This window comes from Pygocentrus nattereri, chromosome 25 (genome assembly GCF_015220715.1).
Source record: "Pygocentrus nattereri isolate fPygNat1 chromosome 25, fPygNat1.pri, whole genome shotgun sequence".
Classification (NCBI taxonomy): domain Eukaryota; kingdom Metazoa; phylum Chordata; class Actinopteri; order Characiformes; family Serrasalmidae; genus Pygocentrus; species Pygocentrus nattereri.
The window spans coordinates 16,336,996-16,355,308 of NC_051235.1; the positions used below are offsets into that span (position 1 = coordinate 16,336,996).

At 39.9% G+C, this 18,313-nt stretch overlaps 1 protein-coding gene across 8 annotated transcripts in view; it reads left to right on the forward strand.

Moving 5' to 3' along the window:
* Positions 1–18,313, forward strand: part of tjp1a (tight junction protein 1a) — a 166,443-nt gene that overhangs the window by 3,359 nt on the left and 144,771 nt on the right. For all 8 annotated transcript variants that reach the window (XM_037534268.1, XM_037534267.1, XM_037534270.1 and 5 more), the window contains exon 2: positions 17,901–18,048. In XM_037534268.1, coding sequence (XP_037390165.1) covers positions 17,901–18,048 — 148 coding nt within the window. The remainder of the gene's footprint in view (positions 1–17,900; positions 18,049–18,313) is intronic.

An 18,313-nucleotide genomic window follows, 5' to 3' on the forward strand; every position in this document is an offset into this window, starting at 1 on the left:
TATGAGTGTACAGAAGAGGATGTTTTTATTGATTTATTTACTTATTTTTGCATGTTACTGTTCCCTTAAGAGAGACTCAGAGGTGGGTCTGTGTGTCACCCCCCCTCACCCACCACCTTCCCCCTTTAGTGACAGAAGCAGAGTCACGTGCAGAGCGGAGGGGGATGGGGCCGCCATCAGAAGTGCATTACAGTATTGCCCTAATAGTATTGGAGCCTGGCCCGGCTCGTGCAGGGCACTGTAATGAAATGTTAGCGTGTGGTCAGATGGAGTTGACCGTTGTTTCCCGCTCCCTCAAGTCTGACTGTCTGCTTGCATATCTGTCCGTCTGTTCCGTTGCTCCCTCCACGGGGCTTGCCGCTGTTCACCATTTGCTTAATGATGCATGAACACACCCTAATCGATCCCCCCCAACCCCCCCAACACACACACACACACACACACACACACCCCATGCTACACAAAGCCATGAGCACACATAGGCACACACCAACAGATGCTCTTCAACACACATTGAGAAACACCCACTCGTGCAGATTTACATGGCATTTGCTTACGGACACTTGTTCAAACACATGAGCGCAAACACACTCCTCTACCCTTAAATGCCTACAGCAGGCCACTAGTGACCCATTACCTAATTTCTGCCACATCCCTTTTTCAGGAAAGTGACAAACCAAATGTCAAAATATTGAAATACACACACACACACACACACACACACACACACACACACACACACACCTTCTAAGCCACTTATCCTTCTGGGTCAGGGGAGATTTAAATAATTAATCACAATTAAATGTGTTAAGTTGTGTAGTTATGTTGCATTTGGTGCTCATCAGAAGGTTGTATATACCAGATAACCAGTAAATACCACTTCACTCTGTTTGGGTTTTTGTTTGTATGTACTCCCACTACAAGGAAAAAAGCTTGGAGGTCCAGAGAAAATATACTTAGCTTTCTGTTATAGCAATATGAGGGGACAAAATGAGCTCTATCGAAATATATTACTTTCAGTCCTACAGTAGCATTATTTCATTCAGTTTACTACAAAATAACACAGGACTCACATGAACTGAACAGGAAAATCAGATGGACGCAGGATGAACATGAAATAGGGTGAACACAGTTTTCAGTTTTCATTACCATCCAGTGAGAACAACAATGACTATGTGTTCCATATACTGGGCAATTGTGGCCTCTGGCTCTCATACTGCTACGTACTCATACTGATACCTTTTGTTCTTTCCACTTTGATGTTGCTTTTGTTAGTTATTTGGTTGTTGACTTATCCATTGATCTCCAGTAAGCGTTGTACAACATGGTTTTCTGAAGGTCTCCTCTGGTGCTATTGTTACTGATATTAGCATCATTAACAGTCTTTTGCTTGAAAATGATCTTCAAACTAGCCATACTTCTGTGATAAACAAATGCACGGGATTGCAGTAGCTGGAAATAACTTCTTGACACTTTTTTGAGATTTTTGCAAAGTAATAATGGTAGTGATAATGGTAAATGATATCATCTTTTAAAAAAATGAAAATTAGCAGCTATTCATAAAAGGAAACAACAGAAACTGTGAATGGGGCAGTCATGGGCTGGAGCTTAGGGAATCAACCTTGTGACCAGAAGGTTGCTGGTTTGATCCCCTGAGCCGACAGTGCATGACTAAGGTGCCCTTCAGCAACTGCTCCCCAGGCGCTGCGGATAGAGCTGCCCACCACTCTGGGCAAGTGTGCTCATTGCCCTAGTGTGTGTCTTGTGGTGTTTCACTGCAAAGATGGGTTAGACTGCGGAGGTGAATCGCTTAATCTTAATGCAGCCTGAAGTACATGTTGTCTAAACTGGCATTGCAGACGTGGCTGCAAGGTAAAGTTTTGCTAATTGCTATACAGTTTTGCACAATTACACCCGTGTCAGTTTGGGTTATTTATATGTGCTGGGGCGCTAACCACACAAGGTGTGTACAAATGGCATTTAAGGGTTAAACATACTTTGAAGTAACAGTGCAGAATGTTCAATTCACAATTTCCCTGGCAACCCAATTCACTGGCAACCCCTTACCTCAGTTGGTATGGAGTTGAGCTGTATGTCCTCAACCCTGCACTAGTGTGTATTGTTCAAGAGTTTGGAATATTAATACATAACATATTTGTAATTTACTTCTGAATAGTGACTTCATGCTTTTGATTGGGAGTGTATATGTGGCCTGCTGTCGGCCTTTTTAGCTTAGTCATTGTCCCGGAGTCCGTTACTTATTGTCCTTGGCATGTAGCCGTGTGTTTTCATCAGAAACTCGCATGTTCGCTCTCTGCCAGCAGAGGGGTAAGCAGCTTTTAGTTGGTCTTATGGCACTGAGGGGAGGGAGATTACACTGGGTTTAATGATTCACCATGCCCCCACCCTCACCATCTCTACAGGGGGACCGTTTTTAGGGGTATTGTACAGGGCAAGCAGGTGGGGTGTTGATTGAAGTCAAGTGGGTTTAATTGCTTGATTTTGCCTCATCCTACGGTATGAAAGAGAAGAAGTTCTTATTAACTATGCATTTTTGATACTATGAATCAAATTTTAAACAAATAGTATTTGAATATTTCTATGAGAAAATGTTCTATATTGTTGTGAATAAAAAATGAAACCCAGATGATTTTACGTTCATTTACTACATGCAGCTATAGCTGATGAGGTGCTCCATACCTGATCTTTCAGTTTATTTATTTAACTGCAGACACACCAGACCTTTGCAGATTACACTGGGCACCCCTGCTGTCTATATCCATTTCTATGCTTAGTTGACACTCTTTCATTTAACATAATATGTGACATCAGCTGCATTGCTCAGTCAAAAAAATGATTTAAAAAATGACAAGATTAGAGCTACAACTATCGCATACTATCATATTAAATATTTTCAAGTACTCTATCATGCATTATCACGAACATTCCAATATTTTAAAAGGAGAAGAAAAACTCAGTGTGTTTCTCTTTAATGACTGGATGAAAAAGCATTAATATTTTTTTATTATTATTGTTGTTATTGCTGTCATCATGATTAATGTTGCAAACAAACATTAACAAAATGAATGAAAGCTTATTATTTATTTTTATGCAGGTTTGCAGTTTTATGGAGTTATGCAGTTTATGTAATTATATAATATTTTTCTATTTATAAATTTGTAATTTATCCATAAAACTTCAAAGTAATGGTAAACATGACTGATAAACAAAAGTATTCCTGGAAATGAGTGTAAAATGTTCATTTGAGGGATTACGCCGTGTCTGGTAACACTGAACAGGTTGCTGCTCTATTTGAAGGTAGCAGTGATGAGTGATGCAGAAGAGCAGAGAAAACAGCTTTGAGCCATCTTTTTAACCATCACCTTAGAAAATGAGTCAGTGAGCGAGATAATGACCATATTTCGATTCTGTAAGGTTTGTATGCTGCCCAAAAATGCTTTATACCAAAGAATATACATGCTCGCTGACTCAATGTGGCCCAGAACTAACAGCTTTGAGAGGAAGAGTTTGTTTGACATGATAAAGACTATCCCAAAACACTGTTTGTCAGTGATGCTGGAGGCATATTCTCCTCTTTAGATATGCTGCTACTGATAATAAACAGTGCACAGAGCTGCGTAGTTGGGTATAAAAATTGTATCAGTTATGTGAATATATGTATTCTTTTCTAATAGTGTAATTATCAAATGTAACTTTATTTAATATTCATTGCAGCCCTAAAGAAACTGTGATGAATACATTTTTGTTGTGAACTACATGTGCTTTATTTGTATACTTGATTAGGTACATGAATGCTAAAATGAATTATTTTTATGTTTGACAAACCACACCCATTCCTATTAGCCAGACTCTGCCAAGACATAATTGTGTCTGTGTGTATAGGGGTGTGTGTGTGTGTGAGTGAGAGAGAGTGAGTGAGTGAGTAAGTGAGTTCATTCACACACTAATCAGACGTACACACTGAATCCCAGCATATGGCTGCTAGCACTCAGTACCCAGTTGTGATAATCTCTTCAGCTGTAGTTAAAGTGAAGAGCCACGCACAGCAGCTCTAACCTGAAACGATCCCTGAGCCTTGTCTTTCTTTTTCCTCTCTCCTCTCTCTCTCTCATGCAAGCAGTCTTGCTCTCCCTCTCTTTTCCTCTTCTTTTCACTCCTGCTTCTCCCTCTCATCTCTACTAAACTTCAGCACCAATACTTCCTCAAACTAAGTTTTTCCAGTGCTGTTACTGTCCACTTGAAACCCGTCACAGATGGCAGCTGCCTTGTACTTGCCAAAGCACCATTAACTGAAGCTTCCCTCCATCCCAGCTCCTAAAAAAACCTGAACACGGGAAACAATAGCAAACAAATGCTCATCAGAGTCTTCTTTGGCCATAAGCAGACACAAAAAAGCCTAATTGTTCCAGTCCATGAAAAAGACTCCAGCAGGCATGGCAACTCAGCAGGAGGAGGAGATGGAGACCCCAAACGGCAACAGACAGATTCTGAGCATGGCATGCAGGCCCGCAAGACCAACAAGCATGGCCTTATCCGGTCTTACAAGCACAGGTTCCCTTTCGCTGTTACCACTTTTCTAACGGCAAGGTCCTGATACACATGCCTTAGCCAAAATCTAATTTTGAGATACTTTAGACAAAAAATTGAGATGTTTTAGGCTAAAAAAGTCAAGTTAACATTTATGTAGTGCTTATTACTACAGGTGTTGTCACAAAAAAATTTTACAGAAAATTTAGTTCAGAGCCCCAGTGAGCAAGCCAAAGGTTTCCATGGTAAAGAAAGACTCCATATGAGCAAGAGGAAGAGGAACGAAGTCTCAAAATAGGAACCCATCCTTCTCTGGTATTCTGGCCCTCTAATCCTGCTGACCTGGAGCCAGTGATGAAAGATGGACATAGGCTGACATCAGGAGTTGTTTACAGGATTTGATGTGTGATTTTTCAAAGGAGGAAGCATGAGGATGTATGGACACCTTGCATGACCCCTACATATGCCTTTCATTACAACTGACCTAAACCTATAAAAACATTTTAAGGCCGTATTCCAACAGGCATCAGCTGTCACAACACTTTCTAGGGTGAACTTGAGTAAAGCAACCTGTATGATGACAGACGCTTGTTAGAATAAGCCTTTAAAAGCGTATATGGGTTTGTGTCAGATGTCATGAACAGTTTATGTACAACCCCATTTCCAAAAAAATTGGGATGCTGTGCAAAACTCCCAACGTTTTTGGAAGTGGGGTTGCAGGTGCCATGTTGCCTTAAGCATGCTGCCCAAGAATAATCTGATTCTACAAAGTCTAACTTTAAACCTAACTCTAACTTCAACCCAAAAACCAAGAGTTTTGTCATAGTTTGTCTGTGGGTGGCTACTTTTTTTGTTGGAAAAATGAGAACAGCAGCAAAGTCAGAAGTAAGTTATCCAAGAAAGACATGATCACCTGTAAGGACTCGGCGAGTTCCAGACAAAGGCGAGAGAAGTGGGTTTAGTAATGATACACGAGATTCCAAACAAAAGGACAATCCAGGAATCGTAGTCGAGAATACAGGCAAACTAGGTCCAACACATGAATCCCAAAAACCAGTGAACAAATCCAAGAGGGCAAGGCGAAATCGAAGTCGAGAGAATCACAACATGACAGACACAGGTGAAAGCCTTCAGTACTCGGGTGACCGAGATCGCTGATAGGTTCGGAGCCGATTGTCAGGGGTTACATGATCCCCTGTTGACTCCTGGGATATGGAGTTCCTCCTGGACTCCGATCTGACTGGGGCGTTCACAGTCACATGGTCCCGCATGGCTTCATGGGAGATGGAGTTCGCAACACTGGGGAGTCTCCCTGAGGCATAAGAGTAACCATGACTGCTGTTGTACCATGTGTTAGTTGACTGCTGTTTCTGGGATACACATGTACACTATTGTCAGAGACCACACTTCATTTATTTACTTTCCAGTCAAATAATGTATATTCAGAGATAGTTCTGACAAGAAAAGCAACATCAAAGGAAACTGCTGCTGTTCTCTTAACAAGAGACTGGCCACTCCAGAGTACAGATCTCCACATCATTAAATACCTTTGGGATTACTTGGATTGTGAGAAGCGAAAAATGCGACTAACTTCTAAGACTGGAGGTGTGGAAAAACATCCCTGCAGACTTCCTTGCAAAAAAACTTTGTTGAAAGCAAGGCTTCTGAAAAGAATGAAAGCTGTAATAAAGGCAAAGTGTGGATACAATAAATACTGGAATATATTATATTTAGTTGTTGAGCCTTCTGTGTAATTTGCTTTTAAATATGTTTTCTGTTTATTTCCTGATGCTGTAAAATGAATAACTTAATGGTCATTTTCACCTAATATTAAATGGATAAAGGTGGTCTCGGAGTATTGTATTGTGCGTTTGCTGTTATATCATCATTTACCTTTTGTGCACTGGCACATTATCAATGGACTTGTGGCACGGGAACTGGTTTATGCCTTACATGGAGCCTTCATGTGAACCTTTGCTTTCAGCAATAGCTTGTGCAGCAATAGCTGCAACATTTCCAGTAACTGTTGATCGGTCCTGCACACTCGCTTGAAGGAATTTTAGCCCATTCCTCCGTACAGAACAGCTTCAACTCTGGGATGTTGGTGGGTTTCCTAACATTAATTGCTCGCTTCAGGACCTTCCACAACATTTTGATGGGATTAAGGTCAGGACTTTGACTTGGCCATTCCACAACTTTAACTTTATTCTTTTTTAACCATTCTTTGGTAGAACGACTTGTGTGCTTAGTGTCGTTGTCCTGCTGCATGACCCACCTTCTCTTGAGATTAAGTTCATGGACAGATGTCCTGACATTTTCCTTTAGAATTCTCTGATATAATTCAATGAATTCAATGTTCCATCACTGATGGCAAGCCGTCCTGGCCCAGATGCAGCAAAACAGGCCCAAAACATGATACTACCACCACCATGTTTCACAGATGGGATAAGGTTCTTATGCGGAAATGCAGTATTTTCCTTTCTCCAAACATAATGCTTTTCATTTAAACCAAAAAGTTCTATTTTGGTCTCATCCGTCCACAAAACATTCTTCCAATAGCCTTCTGGCCTGTCCACATGGTCTTTAGCAAACTGCAGACAAGCAGCAATGTTCTTTTTGGAGAGCATTGGCTTTCTCCTTGCAACCCTGCCATGCACACCATTGTTGTTCAGTGTTGTCCTGATGGTGGATTCATGAACATTAGCCAATGTGAAAGAGGCCTTCAGTTGCTTAGATGTTACCCTGGGGTCCTTTGTGACCTCTCTGACTATTACACGCCTTGATTTTGGAGTGATCTTTGTTGGTCGACCACTCCTGGGGAGGGAAACAATGGTCTTGAATTTCCTCCATTTGTACACAAACTGTCTGACTGTGGATCAGTGCAGTCCAAACTCTTTAGAGATGGTTTTGTAACCTTTTCCAGCCTGATGAACATCTCCTTTGTTTGGGCCATGATACACTTCCATAAACATGTGTTGTGAAGAGCCGACTTTGATAGATCCCTGTTCTTTAAATAAAACAGGGTGCCCACTCACACCTGATTGTCATCCCATTGATTGAAAACACTTGACTCTAATTTCACATTGAAATTAACTACAGGTTCACATACTTTTGCCACTCACAAATATGTAATATTGGATCATTTTCCTCAATAAACAAATTACCAAGTATAATATTTTTGTGTCATTTGTTTAACTGGGTTCTCTTTATCTACTTTTAGGACTTGTATGAAACTCTGATTATGTTTTAGGTCATATTTATGCAGAAATATAGAAAATTCTAAAGGGTTCACAAACTTTTAAGCACCACTGTACACAGACAAGAAGTATATGGCCTGTATATGTATATATATTCAGGTGCTTTGACAGTTTATGGTCATTTTTTGCACAAATGTTAAATTTCCAATCAGCAATACAGTTTTAGGGCTAGACCCATTTGACTAGAAAAGTCACTTAAATGATGACTGTACTTTTTTGCATAATTGTTTTTAGTCTCTGAGGATCTTTTATATTGCTTTGAATTTTTCTTTTCTTTTTGTTTTTCTTTTTCAGAGCAGTCAGAAATCCAGGACGCTAGGCCTAGAATTAAATGAATATATAAACAATAAATCACAACATGCTTTTATCATAGATCAACAATAATTGTGATTAACGATTAATACAGATCCCACGGTGTATATGTCTATGTAGGCTACGTAGTGGTTGGTCTGGGTTCTACTGCTGGCTTTGCCCTTGTTCTGAAAGAACCCACCATGGGGCCTGCTTGGCTTCACTCCCTGACCGTTGCACTGTCATATCTGATACATGTCTGTCTGCCTAATCTCTCCCTCCATCTGTCGAAACTGTCTGGCCCACCTAATCAGCGCAACGATCCCTGCCACACTCCTGGTCACCTCATGTCAAAGTGACCGCGTTCCGATTGTGCACAACATTTTTGTGTATGTGAATCAACCCCCCAACTATTATCTCACTGTGCATTCCACAATGATTTCTGAAAGGTGCCCACTTGGTTAAACATGATTTGTTTTGTTTGGTCTGTTGTAAGCACATTGGCAATGTTAATCTGGCAAAAATGCAATGCGACATGCTGCTCCAGTCTTCCCCCACTCCCCAGGGACGAAGTTCGGGGTCATGGGAGCGTGAAAGGCGTCACGTCCTGTTCGTGCTGGCCAGGGGAGCCTCGGGGAACACGTGCTGGCTTTTGCTGATGATTTGTGACTGACCAGTTTTACAGTTTCTCAGGGTAACTTGACAAAGTGAACACTACTCAACTGTGGTTTGTGTGGTGGAACGTTGTGGCTTGTGAGCTGAAAAAATGGCTTAATCCTGTTCTAGTGCCCATAGGAATACAGTAATATGTGACTAAAATTAAAATAATAATAAAAATTAGGTTCTGTTTGATAAGGGGATGAAGAGCTAGCTTTTATGTGGAAGGAATGACTTTTCTTCATTGTCAATTACCTGTTTTGCCATTTGTCAAGTATTCCCAATTGTGAAGACTTCATAAGCATGCAAATACCCAAACAGCCTTTTGCCAGAGTTGGAACTTAGTTCTGCAGGAGCTGGGCTGGAGATAACTGATGTATGTGGCTTATATTACAGAGAACTGTACTTCCCACAATGCACATCTCCCTGAACCTGTGAGTCCTTGAAGGAGAATTACATAACAAGTACAACTGCTTAGATTTCTAATGGATTGGCAGATTTAACTTGATACCCATTGTCTTTGATACAGTGCCACTCTGCAGATTTCCCTCTTGCTAAGAATGGAAACAGTCCACTATGTCATATGAAACTTCTGTTTGGAAACACCCTGTGGTTAAAGCTTGGGATCACGGAAATAGCAGAAAAACGTTGTGACACATTCACCTTTTAGCAGAACACTGAACAACAGCATTTTTTAGAATGCACTGTGGTTTTGAAACAGGGATTGGTTGCACTCATCAGTTTTAATCAGTGCTCTTAAAGAAATACTTTCGTATGCCATCTATAATCCATGATGAAGTGTAGTTGAGAAATATGCATTTCCAAAAATATTCCCAGACACATTGTGTAACATTGATAGCTCTCAATTTATAGAGAAATTAATCCTCGGTTTTAAAAGGCTGCTGCTGCAGGACGAACCTGAGTCCATGGCTTGTAAAAGCAAAAGCTTTTTAGAGTTCCATAGAAGTTGCACTTGTCTACTCTCATATAACAAGACCTTCTGAAGATGAGTGCCTTCAGGGCACACTCTCTCCTGTTAGTCATTCAGTTGGGCTTTAAAATCCCTCGGAGGCCACAACCAGAAAATGCCAAAGATGCATCCTGGTACTTGCTATCAGGTGTTGTCTGCATCAACTGTGGCTCTGGCATGATGTAGTAAAACCTTTTGCATTCACCTTGGATTAATACGGGCCTAACGAGGCACTACTGCAACTATTGAATTGAGTAATGCGTCCACATCAGTGCAAGGTCTCTATTATTACGGCCATGCAATGTCACACACTGTGGCCTTCCCCAACACTGCAGTGGATATCGCTTTACCCTGACACATTAATAGCGCATGTTGCTTCCGTGGGAGCATAGCATGATGTGCACCATGCAAGCAGGACTATTTCTAAAACTCCCTATCGATTGGTCATGTTGATGATGAGGTGTTTAGGTTGTTTTGGGGTGGTGGTCACCCTGAACCTGATCAAGTAATAAGTAAGTTTATTTTGTTTTTTAACTAAAGGGACATTCCAACCCAAAACTAGCATCTACATTGCATGACTACTGGGAAATCCTGACTGCCAGCTACTGATTATAATAATTGCACTAGTGGTGTAGCACTTTTCATTGTCACAAGAATATTAATCAGTTGAATAAATATTGATTTATTAAGCAATAAAATCAAACAGCTTGTTTCCAAGTATCCACTGCAAAGAATTTTAATATTTATTTCTATGAGAAATGAGAAAGGATATGAGAATTCCTTATTATCATCCACCCCTAATTCAACAGTGATATGAAGCTGAAGTTGGCTGTTCACAGGCGTCTTGTTTGAATTTTCCTGTTTCACTTTAACCTTATACCATTTAAGGTGGAACAAGAAATCTAGCTAGCTAGCTCCCGATACATCAGCCTATTGCTAGTGATTTTATTATGCTTGTTATGAAGAAAAGGACCATAATACATTAAAATGACATTAACTAAGATAAAACAATGATTATTTTAATGTTTTAATGGAGGAAATACTCATATTTGTGGGTTTCTTTGGTCGCTTGTGCAGCTATCTTGCTGGTTTTTCTATTTTTCTCATGACACTCTGTTTGGAGTGTGCCTCTGAAAAACATACTTTTGGAGGGCCATGAAGCCCTAAGACTTCTCCCTAACTTTCTATCTCAACAAAAATCAGGACACCCTACCCCTGCGCATGAACCAGCAAAACAGAAGGATAAGGACTGTGGTAGAGGCAAGGGGTGAAATGGGATTGGGCCTTGGTGTCCATTACTTCGTAGCTGCATCATTCTTGAAGCTCCAGCACAAAATAAAGGCAGCTAACTTTGGCCACGAAACGTGTTTTGGGTGGTCAACTTTACTTTTCATACTTCAACGCAAAACATAGTGCAATTTTTTTATTTTTCTCCAAACTATTGCTTTAATCAGCCAGGCTAGTTGGGCTTCTCAGTGCCAGTGACCTCCTATGGCTCCCGCCGTGAAAGGGACAACATGTTATTTCTGGGCAAAACTCTCATGCAACATTGATGGAGCTCACCTTCTCAGAAGAGTCGCAACTCAATGTTTTTTTTTTTTTTTGGTTGGTTTTTTCCTCTCCTTTGGTGGAGATGCTTTGTTTAGCTGTGAGAGGGAAGGATAAACACGGCAGGCTGCTTAATATTTCAACGCATTAGTCCTTCAGGGTAAAATGGAGAACAACCTTTAAAGGGCAGATTTCACTTTACAATCCACCCTGTTGTCAGCTTATCCTCCCTGAGCTCCTAAATTAGCTGCGAAGTACAGTGTTGCTAATTGTTTTCGTTTCATGTTGAGATGGTTGAGTCTAGAGGCTGATGAATGATCGTCATTTGAACTCTTAATGGTTGTTTTGGCCTTGTCTGCCTCCATCTGTTGTGTGTCTGAGGGTGTCTGCTTTTGCTTTTCCTCATTCATTTGCTCATTTATTTCTTCCATCATTCATTCATTCAAATCAGCATCATTGAGACCTTCCTCTGGCTTCGGTCATTCAGTATGGACTGAGGTTGAAAAGATCAGTGTAGAGTGCAGTGATTGTGTCTGCATCCCGGCTTATACTCATCATGAGGGCACAGAAAGACAGACCAGACCACTCTGTATGCTCTAGTATTATTCTTAGAAATCTATTCTAGAACCCCTGAAGGCCTTTAAAGCCACTTCGTACTTAACGGCCAGTATGAATGAATTCCCTTTCCTCTGTTAGAAAATAAGACATAGAAGTAAGGAAGAAAGAGGGTGATAAGAAGGAAAGACTTTCTCAATGTGGATTGGCTTCTGTAGCACCAGAAGCCAAACCACATTGAGAGCAAAGCCCTGTGTTTGGGTTTAGCTTAAATCCACCAGGGTGCGTGGGCAGAGCAGAGGTCAGGAGAGAGAAACCAGTGCTCTGTCACTCTGACTGCCAATCACAGGGACAGTAAATGAGATCCAGAGGTCATTTGTGGGCAGCCACACATTCTGGTACCATCTGAAGGTAAAGTTAATGGAGGTATTTGGTGAGTAATGACTAACCTGTTCCCTTTCATTCATTTATTTGTGTACACTTTATGAAATTTGTTTGCAGTCAGTTCTCTGTGCATAGTGTGTAGGGGTGTTATGATACCAATGTTAATATATATATATATATATATATATATATATATATATATATATATATATATATATATATTTTTTTTTTTTTTTTTTTTTTGATACAGGGGTTGTGAGACTGTACAAACTGTGAATCAAATACAGTTATACTGAATGTTATAAAATGCATTGTACCAACAATCGTTTCTATAGTTCTGTTCAACAGTCTGTGATATTCCTAAGAGTTATACCATAAATATAAAAAAGCACAGCTCTTGGGAAATTGGCCTACCCTGGATGCTTAGTTAGCTAAGCTTATGAAATGGAGGGCAGAGAGAGCACCTTGAGCTGCAACAAGCAAAATAATCAAACACTCATCTGCTGTTTGGGAAGACTTCGATTTTCCAGATGAGTGCAGTAATGACAGGAAAAGGTAGTAGTATCAAATATTAATGCTAATACTAATGCTAATGCCTCAGCTATGTTAACTTGTGTGGAGAGACATCACCCAAATGTGCCAGTTACCAGAGCAGGAAGAAAATGCGAAGCTGAAATTAGCTTCTTATTCTGCTGCCCCATTTAAGATGGAAAGGAAATTTGAATAAGAAGCTGTTGAGTAGGAAGCTAACTTCAGCCTCATGGAGAAAACACAAGTTGCGGTAGCTACTTTTCCCCACAGGAGTCAAGCAGCCACTAAGTGCCTATTCTGAATGAGTGAACCAAAAAACTAACTCAATAGGGATATTTACAACTTCCACTACTTTGCACCACTACTCTGTTGTCGAGTCCTGGATTCTGCAGTTTGCTGGGAGTGATCAAGCCATGTTAGAATGTGCTCTCATTTCTACGAGAAGCTCAGGGCCACACTTTATATAGAAATACAAGATTTGACTGTAAATGAATTTGTAACTGAGATACAGCCTCATACTCTGCATATTCTAAAATATGTTTACTTAAAATTTTATGAGCCATAAAAACACAGGTTTTCCAAACACACGTGCAACACATAATATAGATCTTTCTTCTAAGAAAATTACTTGTGCTAATTATCCCTTCCACCTTCAGCAAGCACTGTTGTCTTTTTAGGACAATGGTGAGAATTCCAAAAAAACAGAACAGAGCAAAAAATGTGGGAGTTACCAAAAAAAATAAATGTCAAAAGTTATGGTAACATTTTTCTTCTAATTCTGTATCCAAATGTATCTTATCATGATGCAACAATGACAATAGGTATCATGAAACTTGCATATTGTATGTGGCTCCATATAACATGCTAACACTGTCATTTTTTGCAAGGTGAAAGCTAAACTTTTATGTCCTGACAAACATGGAGCATTGTTGTGCCTTTATGTGGTGTGAAGAGAATGTGACCATGTTTACATATTCAATCTGAGTAAACTGGTCTTACGTTCACATAGAAAGACAATTATTCTATGTGAAAAGAGAAGTCTAGAGTTATTGTGGTCACTTTGCCATGCTATTTAAATGTGGTTGCGTAATGAATGACATTAAGTGCATGTACTCATCATTTTGGACCAGATGCTTTAGATTAGAGCTGCTTCCTCTGCCAGAGGGTTTGTGAGACTAATTAGTGATACTTCAGGTCAACATGTCAAGAGGGCTTGTCATTCCCATCATAACTTTGTTGATCAGGAGCTTCTACCCAGAGGACATGGCGAACTGTCAATTTTATACATTTGCACTTGATCTTAAGATTGAATTAAAATTTTTCACTCATACCTACAAGTTGGGCTCAAAATGAAAATTTAAATTCAGACCCCTCACTGACGGGATGATTGACAGGTTGGGAAGACCATGAAAATGAAAATGAACATTCACATTCAATAACTCTCTTTACATATACTACACTGATTATTTGATTATACATTATTAGAGAGTGAAAATGCTTACTAGTTAATCTGCAGTATTATCATTTTGACACAATTGTATAATCATGCAGGCATGAATTTGCAACTCTGGAAATACATTGAACTTTAAACAAAGCTTAAACTTTACCAAACTTCAACTTTACTCATAAAGCATCTAGATCTCTCTGTAAATGAAATGTTAATACTAGTGCATCAAAAGACAAATGTAAATGGAATTATTGAATTTGAACATTTTCATTTTCACAGTCTTTCCAACCTGTCAATCATCCCATCAGGGTGGGGTCTGAATTTTAATTTTCATTTTGAGCTCAAATTTGCTTGTATGAGTGGAATTTTTAAATTCATACTTAGGACTACATAACATTACATTTACATATTACATTTTAATTTCAATTTTGATACTGTTATGCTTACATACCTCTTGGCAAACCCAGTAATTGTTCCCTTATGAAGGCATATGCATTTACGTTTCAAGGTCATATTCCTTTGCTCTAAAAAGAACAAAGCAGGGCATGACTCATCATTTCACCCGTAATTGATACCGGTTACTTTTGAAGGCAAGTTTGTATGCCCTGGGTCCTCTACCCCTAGTAATTTCTGGAAACAGATCATGAGTACCAGAAGGTGATACTGCTCCCGAAAAATTACATTGGACAGCGGTTACGTAAATCACCCTGTGGCAGGCTAAAAATCTCTCTCCCTCTATCTCTCTCTCTCTCTCTCTCTCTCACTGCCCCTCTCCCTCCCTCTGGATCCTCTGCTGGCACTGACTGTGTGGCCCTTAGCCCAGGCAAAAGAGGGATAGAGAGTAATGGAGTGGATAGGCGAGGAAGACAGAGATGGACAGAACAGCAGGAAAGGAGTGAGACTGATATCAGTGCCAGATGCCTTAAGTTCCACAAGAACATCAGGTTAAAATAAACTTCTACCTTGAAATTGAATGGAGTGATCTCTCACTGGTTATGATTACTCCCATCACATTTATGTTTTCAAAAAGTTATGCTGAAAATTTGCCATGGCCATTTGCCATAGTTTTGAGGTGTCTGTGTGCTCGTGTTCCACCACCCTTGGTTCTAATATTCAGATGCTCCTGTGGGCCTTGATTAACTGAATCTGTTTGTGTTAGCTTATGGTTGGAACTAAACTGTGCAAAATGGGCTGGACCTCTGCATCTCTAATACATCCCACAAATTTACCCCACATAGCCAGCAGTGTTAGTTAGCTAGCTAAACATTTAACGTTCACAACAAAGAAAAAATGTCTAATGAATTTGTTAAAGGGAATTTTCTGCATAATTCAGTCGTTGAGATGTAAACAAAGTCATTCAGAGTGGTTAGATGTGAAATGCTCTGTTCTAGCGTACCGAAACCAAGGTGGTGGTAGGAACCTGACATCTGATGTGTTTAATGCCTTTGTTGTTGTGTTTAAAAACTAGGTTTTCTTTAAAAAACTGTTACCTGAAATAGTTACAAATATGGTTCATATTACCACCAATAAAAAAAAAACATGCTAAATTCTCTAAACCATTTCATATTAAACCAACTTTAAATGACTGTTTACATCTCACTGACTACATTATGCTGAATTTTTGAAAAATCACTGGAATACCCCTTTAAGATGATTGATATTGAAAAGAAAGAATTTCCAAGGTTGTCAGATTTGAGAGTTCACCTTAAAAGAGATTTAGCAACTTTCTTTAAAGTTTCTTTCTTTAAAGATTCCCAAATGTGCCATACTTGACATCTTTAAATAGCAAGTTATGGTGGAATCTTGATCTACTAGGCATGACCTGTGTTGTGTTACTATCAATTAATTGTGCAATGGGGAACCATTTACCAAAAACAATGAATCGCTGTTTCAATCCCCACCCCAACATTGCTTATTCAGTGGAAAACAAAATATTCTTGACACCCATCAAGAAGATAGACTATTCACAGTGGTGGTTCTATGGATCCAGGTGGTATTGTACTGCCTGGAATATAAGGCTAGTATGTGGCAGAGAAATAGAGTGAGGGAGATAGAAAGCCAGTGCGTGTGTGAAGAGTGGAGGAGTGTTCCTCATACCTAGCGTTGGCCTCTGGGCTGTCACATGACATTAAACCCATTTGCCTTGAATGCCATTCTAAACCAACAGGGAGGAAAGCCCTTTAAAAATGAAGGACAGAGAGTCTTGTGCCCTGCTAGCCTTATTTCTTTACTGCTTATGTGCAAACATTACATTAGTCACTTTTCCCTAAGACTTTAGAGTGTGTATGTGTGTGTGCGCACACTGTGATTACAGAGACATTAAAGCTATCATGGGCAATTTCTCCAAATGGTTTAATTGTCTGGTGCTTTAATTCAATCTGAAAGGCACTCACTGTTAAAAAGGGCCAGCTGAGGGAACCGGTTTCAGAGGGAGGCTCGTTTTCCAAAATGTTTCATTGACACTGAAACGAAGAGTTCCTCGTATACAGTCCAACAGTTTTTGCCATTCATAAAGTTTGAAGAGATTCCATTTTTGCATTAGATTCTTGCACTGTTGAGGGGAATGGCACTGATTGCATTTTCAGCAATGCACATTGGTTTGTGTCTACCAGTGAGCATTTTCTTTTAGTTAAAAGGGTTTATAGAGTGATTGAATTCTCTGGCCCATAATAATAGGGTCCAGCTTCTGAAATGTTAACTGAATCATATTGCATATTGTTTCCTAACTCAAACCTTTGCCACCCCAGTTGATCAATAGCTGTGCTTTCTACCAGTTTGGACCAAGCAATGACAAACTAATATCCTGATTCAGGTATGCTTTGATTTCAGCAAATATAGCAGACATCAGTTTCCTTGTCGAGAAAAAAATGATGTGATGCAAGATTGTCAGAGATTCATGTTTCATTCTTCTTCTTGTCTGCAAAAAGTAATTGCGCAAACCATGAGTTGTAGAGACATGAAACTTGATTGGTCCTTCCCATTACTTAGGTGCATGAGATGAGCCTCGGTGGCGTAAATGGGGTAGGACAGTGCAATGCTTGACAAGTATATTGTGCTCAAACATGCTTGGACCCCTGAATTGCCACTTGCATGTATAGTCACTGGCGAATGGGCATTTCCATTCTTTTTAAAGATTGTTTCACAAAAGATTCACTTACTGAAATGGACGCACAGAAATTTGATTTGCTTCATCAGGTGAGGTGAGGTCAAGGCAAACTAGGAGAATGTTTAAACGTAACGTAACTATGTGCAGCCAAGTTCAGTATAAATTAAATATGTCAACATAGATTTTTAAGATATTATTAACTAAGGAGGGATCTAAATCTAAAAAAAATCTAAAAAATAAGTAAGTAAGCAAGGTGTATTTAAGGTGTGAAGTGTCATTCTCTTATCACCATGTCTTTAGGAAATATCAGATTTTGCCCTCTGTCCCCAAGAGCAGCAGCATAATTTAGTGTTATTACAGCTCAAACACCTCTTGTAAAACAGCAGAGAAAATGCTTGACCTCTGTGGTGGTAGTCTGAATTGCTTGAATTTGTCTACTCCTCTTTGTCTTTCCCTTTTGTCTCTCTCCATGTCCCTATTTTCCTACTCTGTCCCCATCTCTGTCCTCTGTTCTTGACCTTCTGCCTTTGGATGTGACAGTGATGTCTAACACTCTGGACACTCTGTACCTGTCACATTTACCCTATACTTGTCGCTTCTCCCCAGGGTGCCCCCCAGCTCCGATGCTGCTGCCACCTCCAGTGTAGCGCCCCCTGTGGTGGCTGTAAGCCAAGGAAAGCCATCGCTGCGCAGGATCAAGGGCCGCATTCACCGCAGCAAGAGCCTGGACAGCATTGACCTGCTGGATTGCAATGTAAGGCAGTATGCTACTAATGGAACCTCTTTATTGAGCTATTGAGGATCTAAGTAGACTCTTCTGGAGAATGTTTGTGGTGTCAAATATTGATAACTGATGTATGGATAAGATTGCTGTAGTTAAATTTGTGCCTGGGATTCTGCATAGAGGTAGAATTAGGACTGCATTCATGAAAGTGATAGTCTGGCAAAAAAAATCAGACTGTGCCCCTATCCTACCTTTTTTACTTGTAGTTTATTTTCCCCCTTAAGGTCCACTTGTA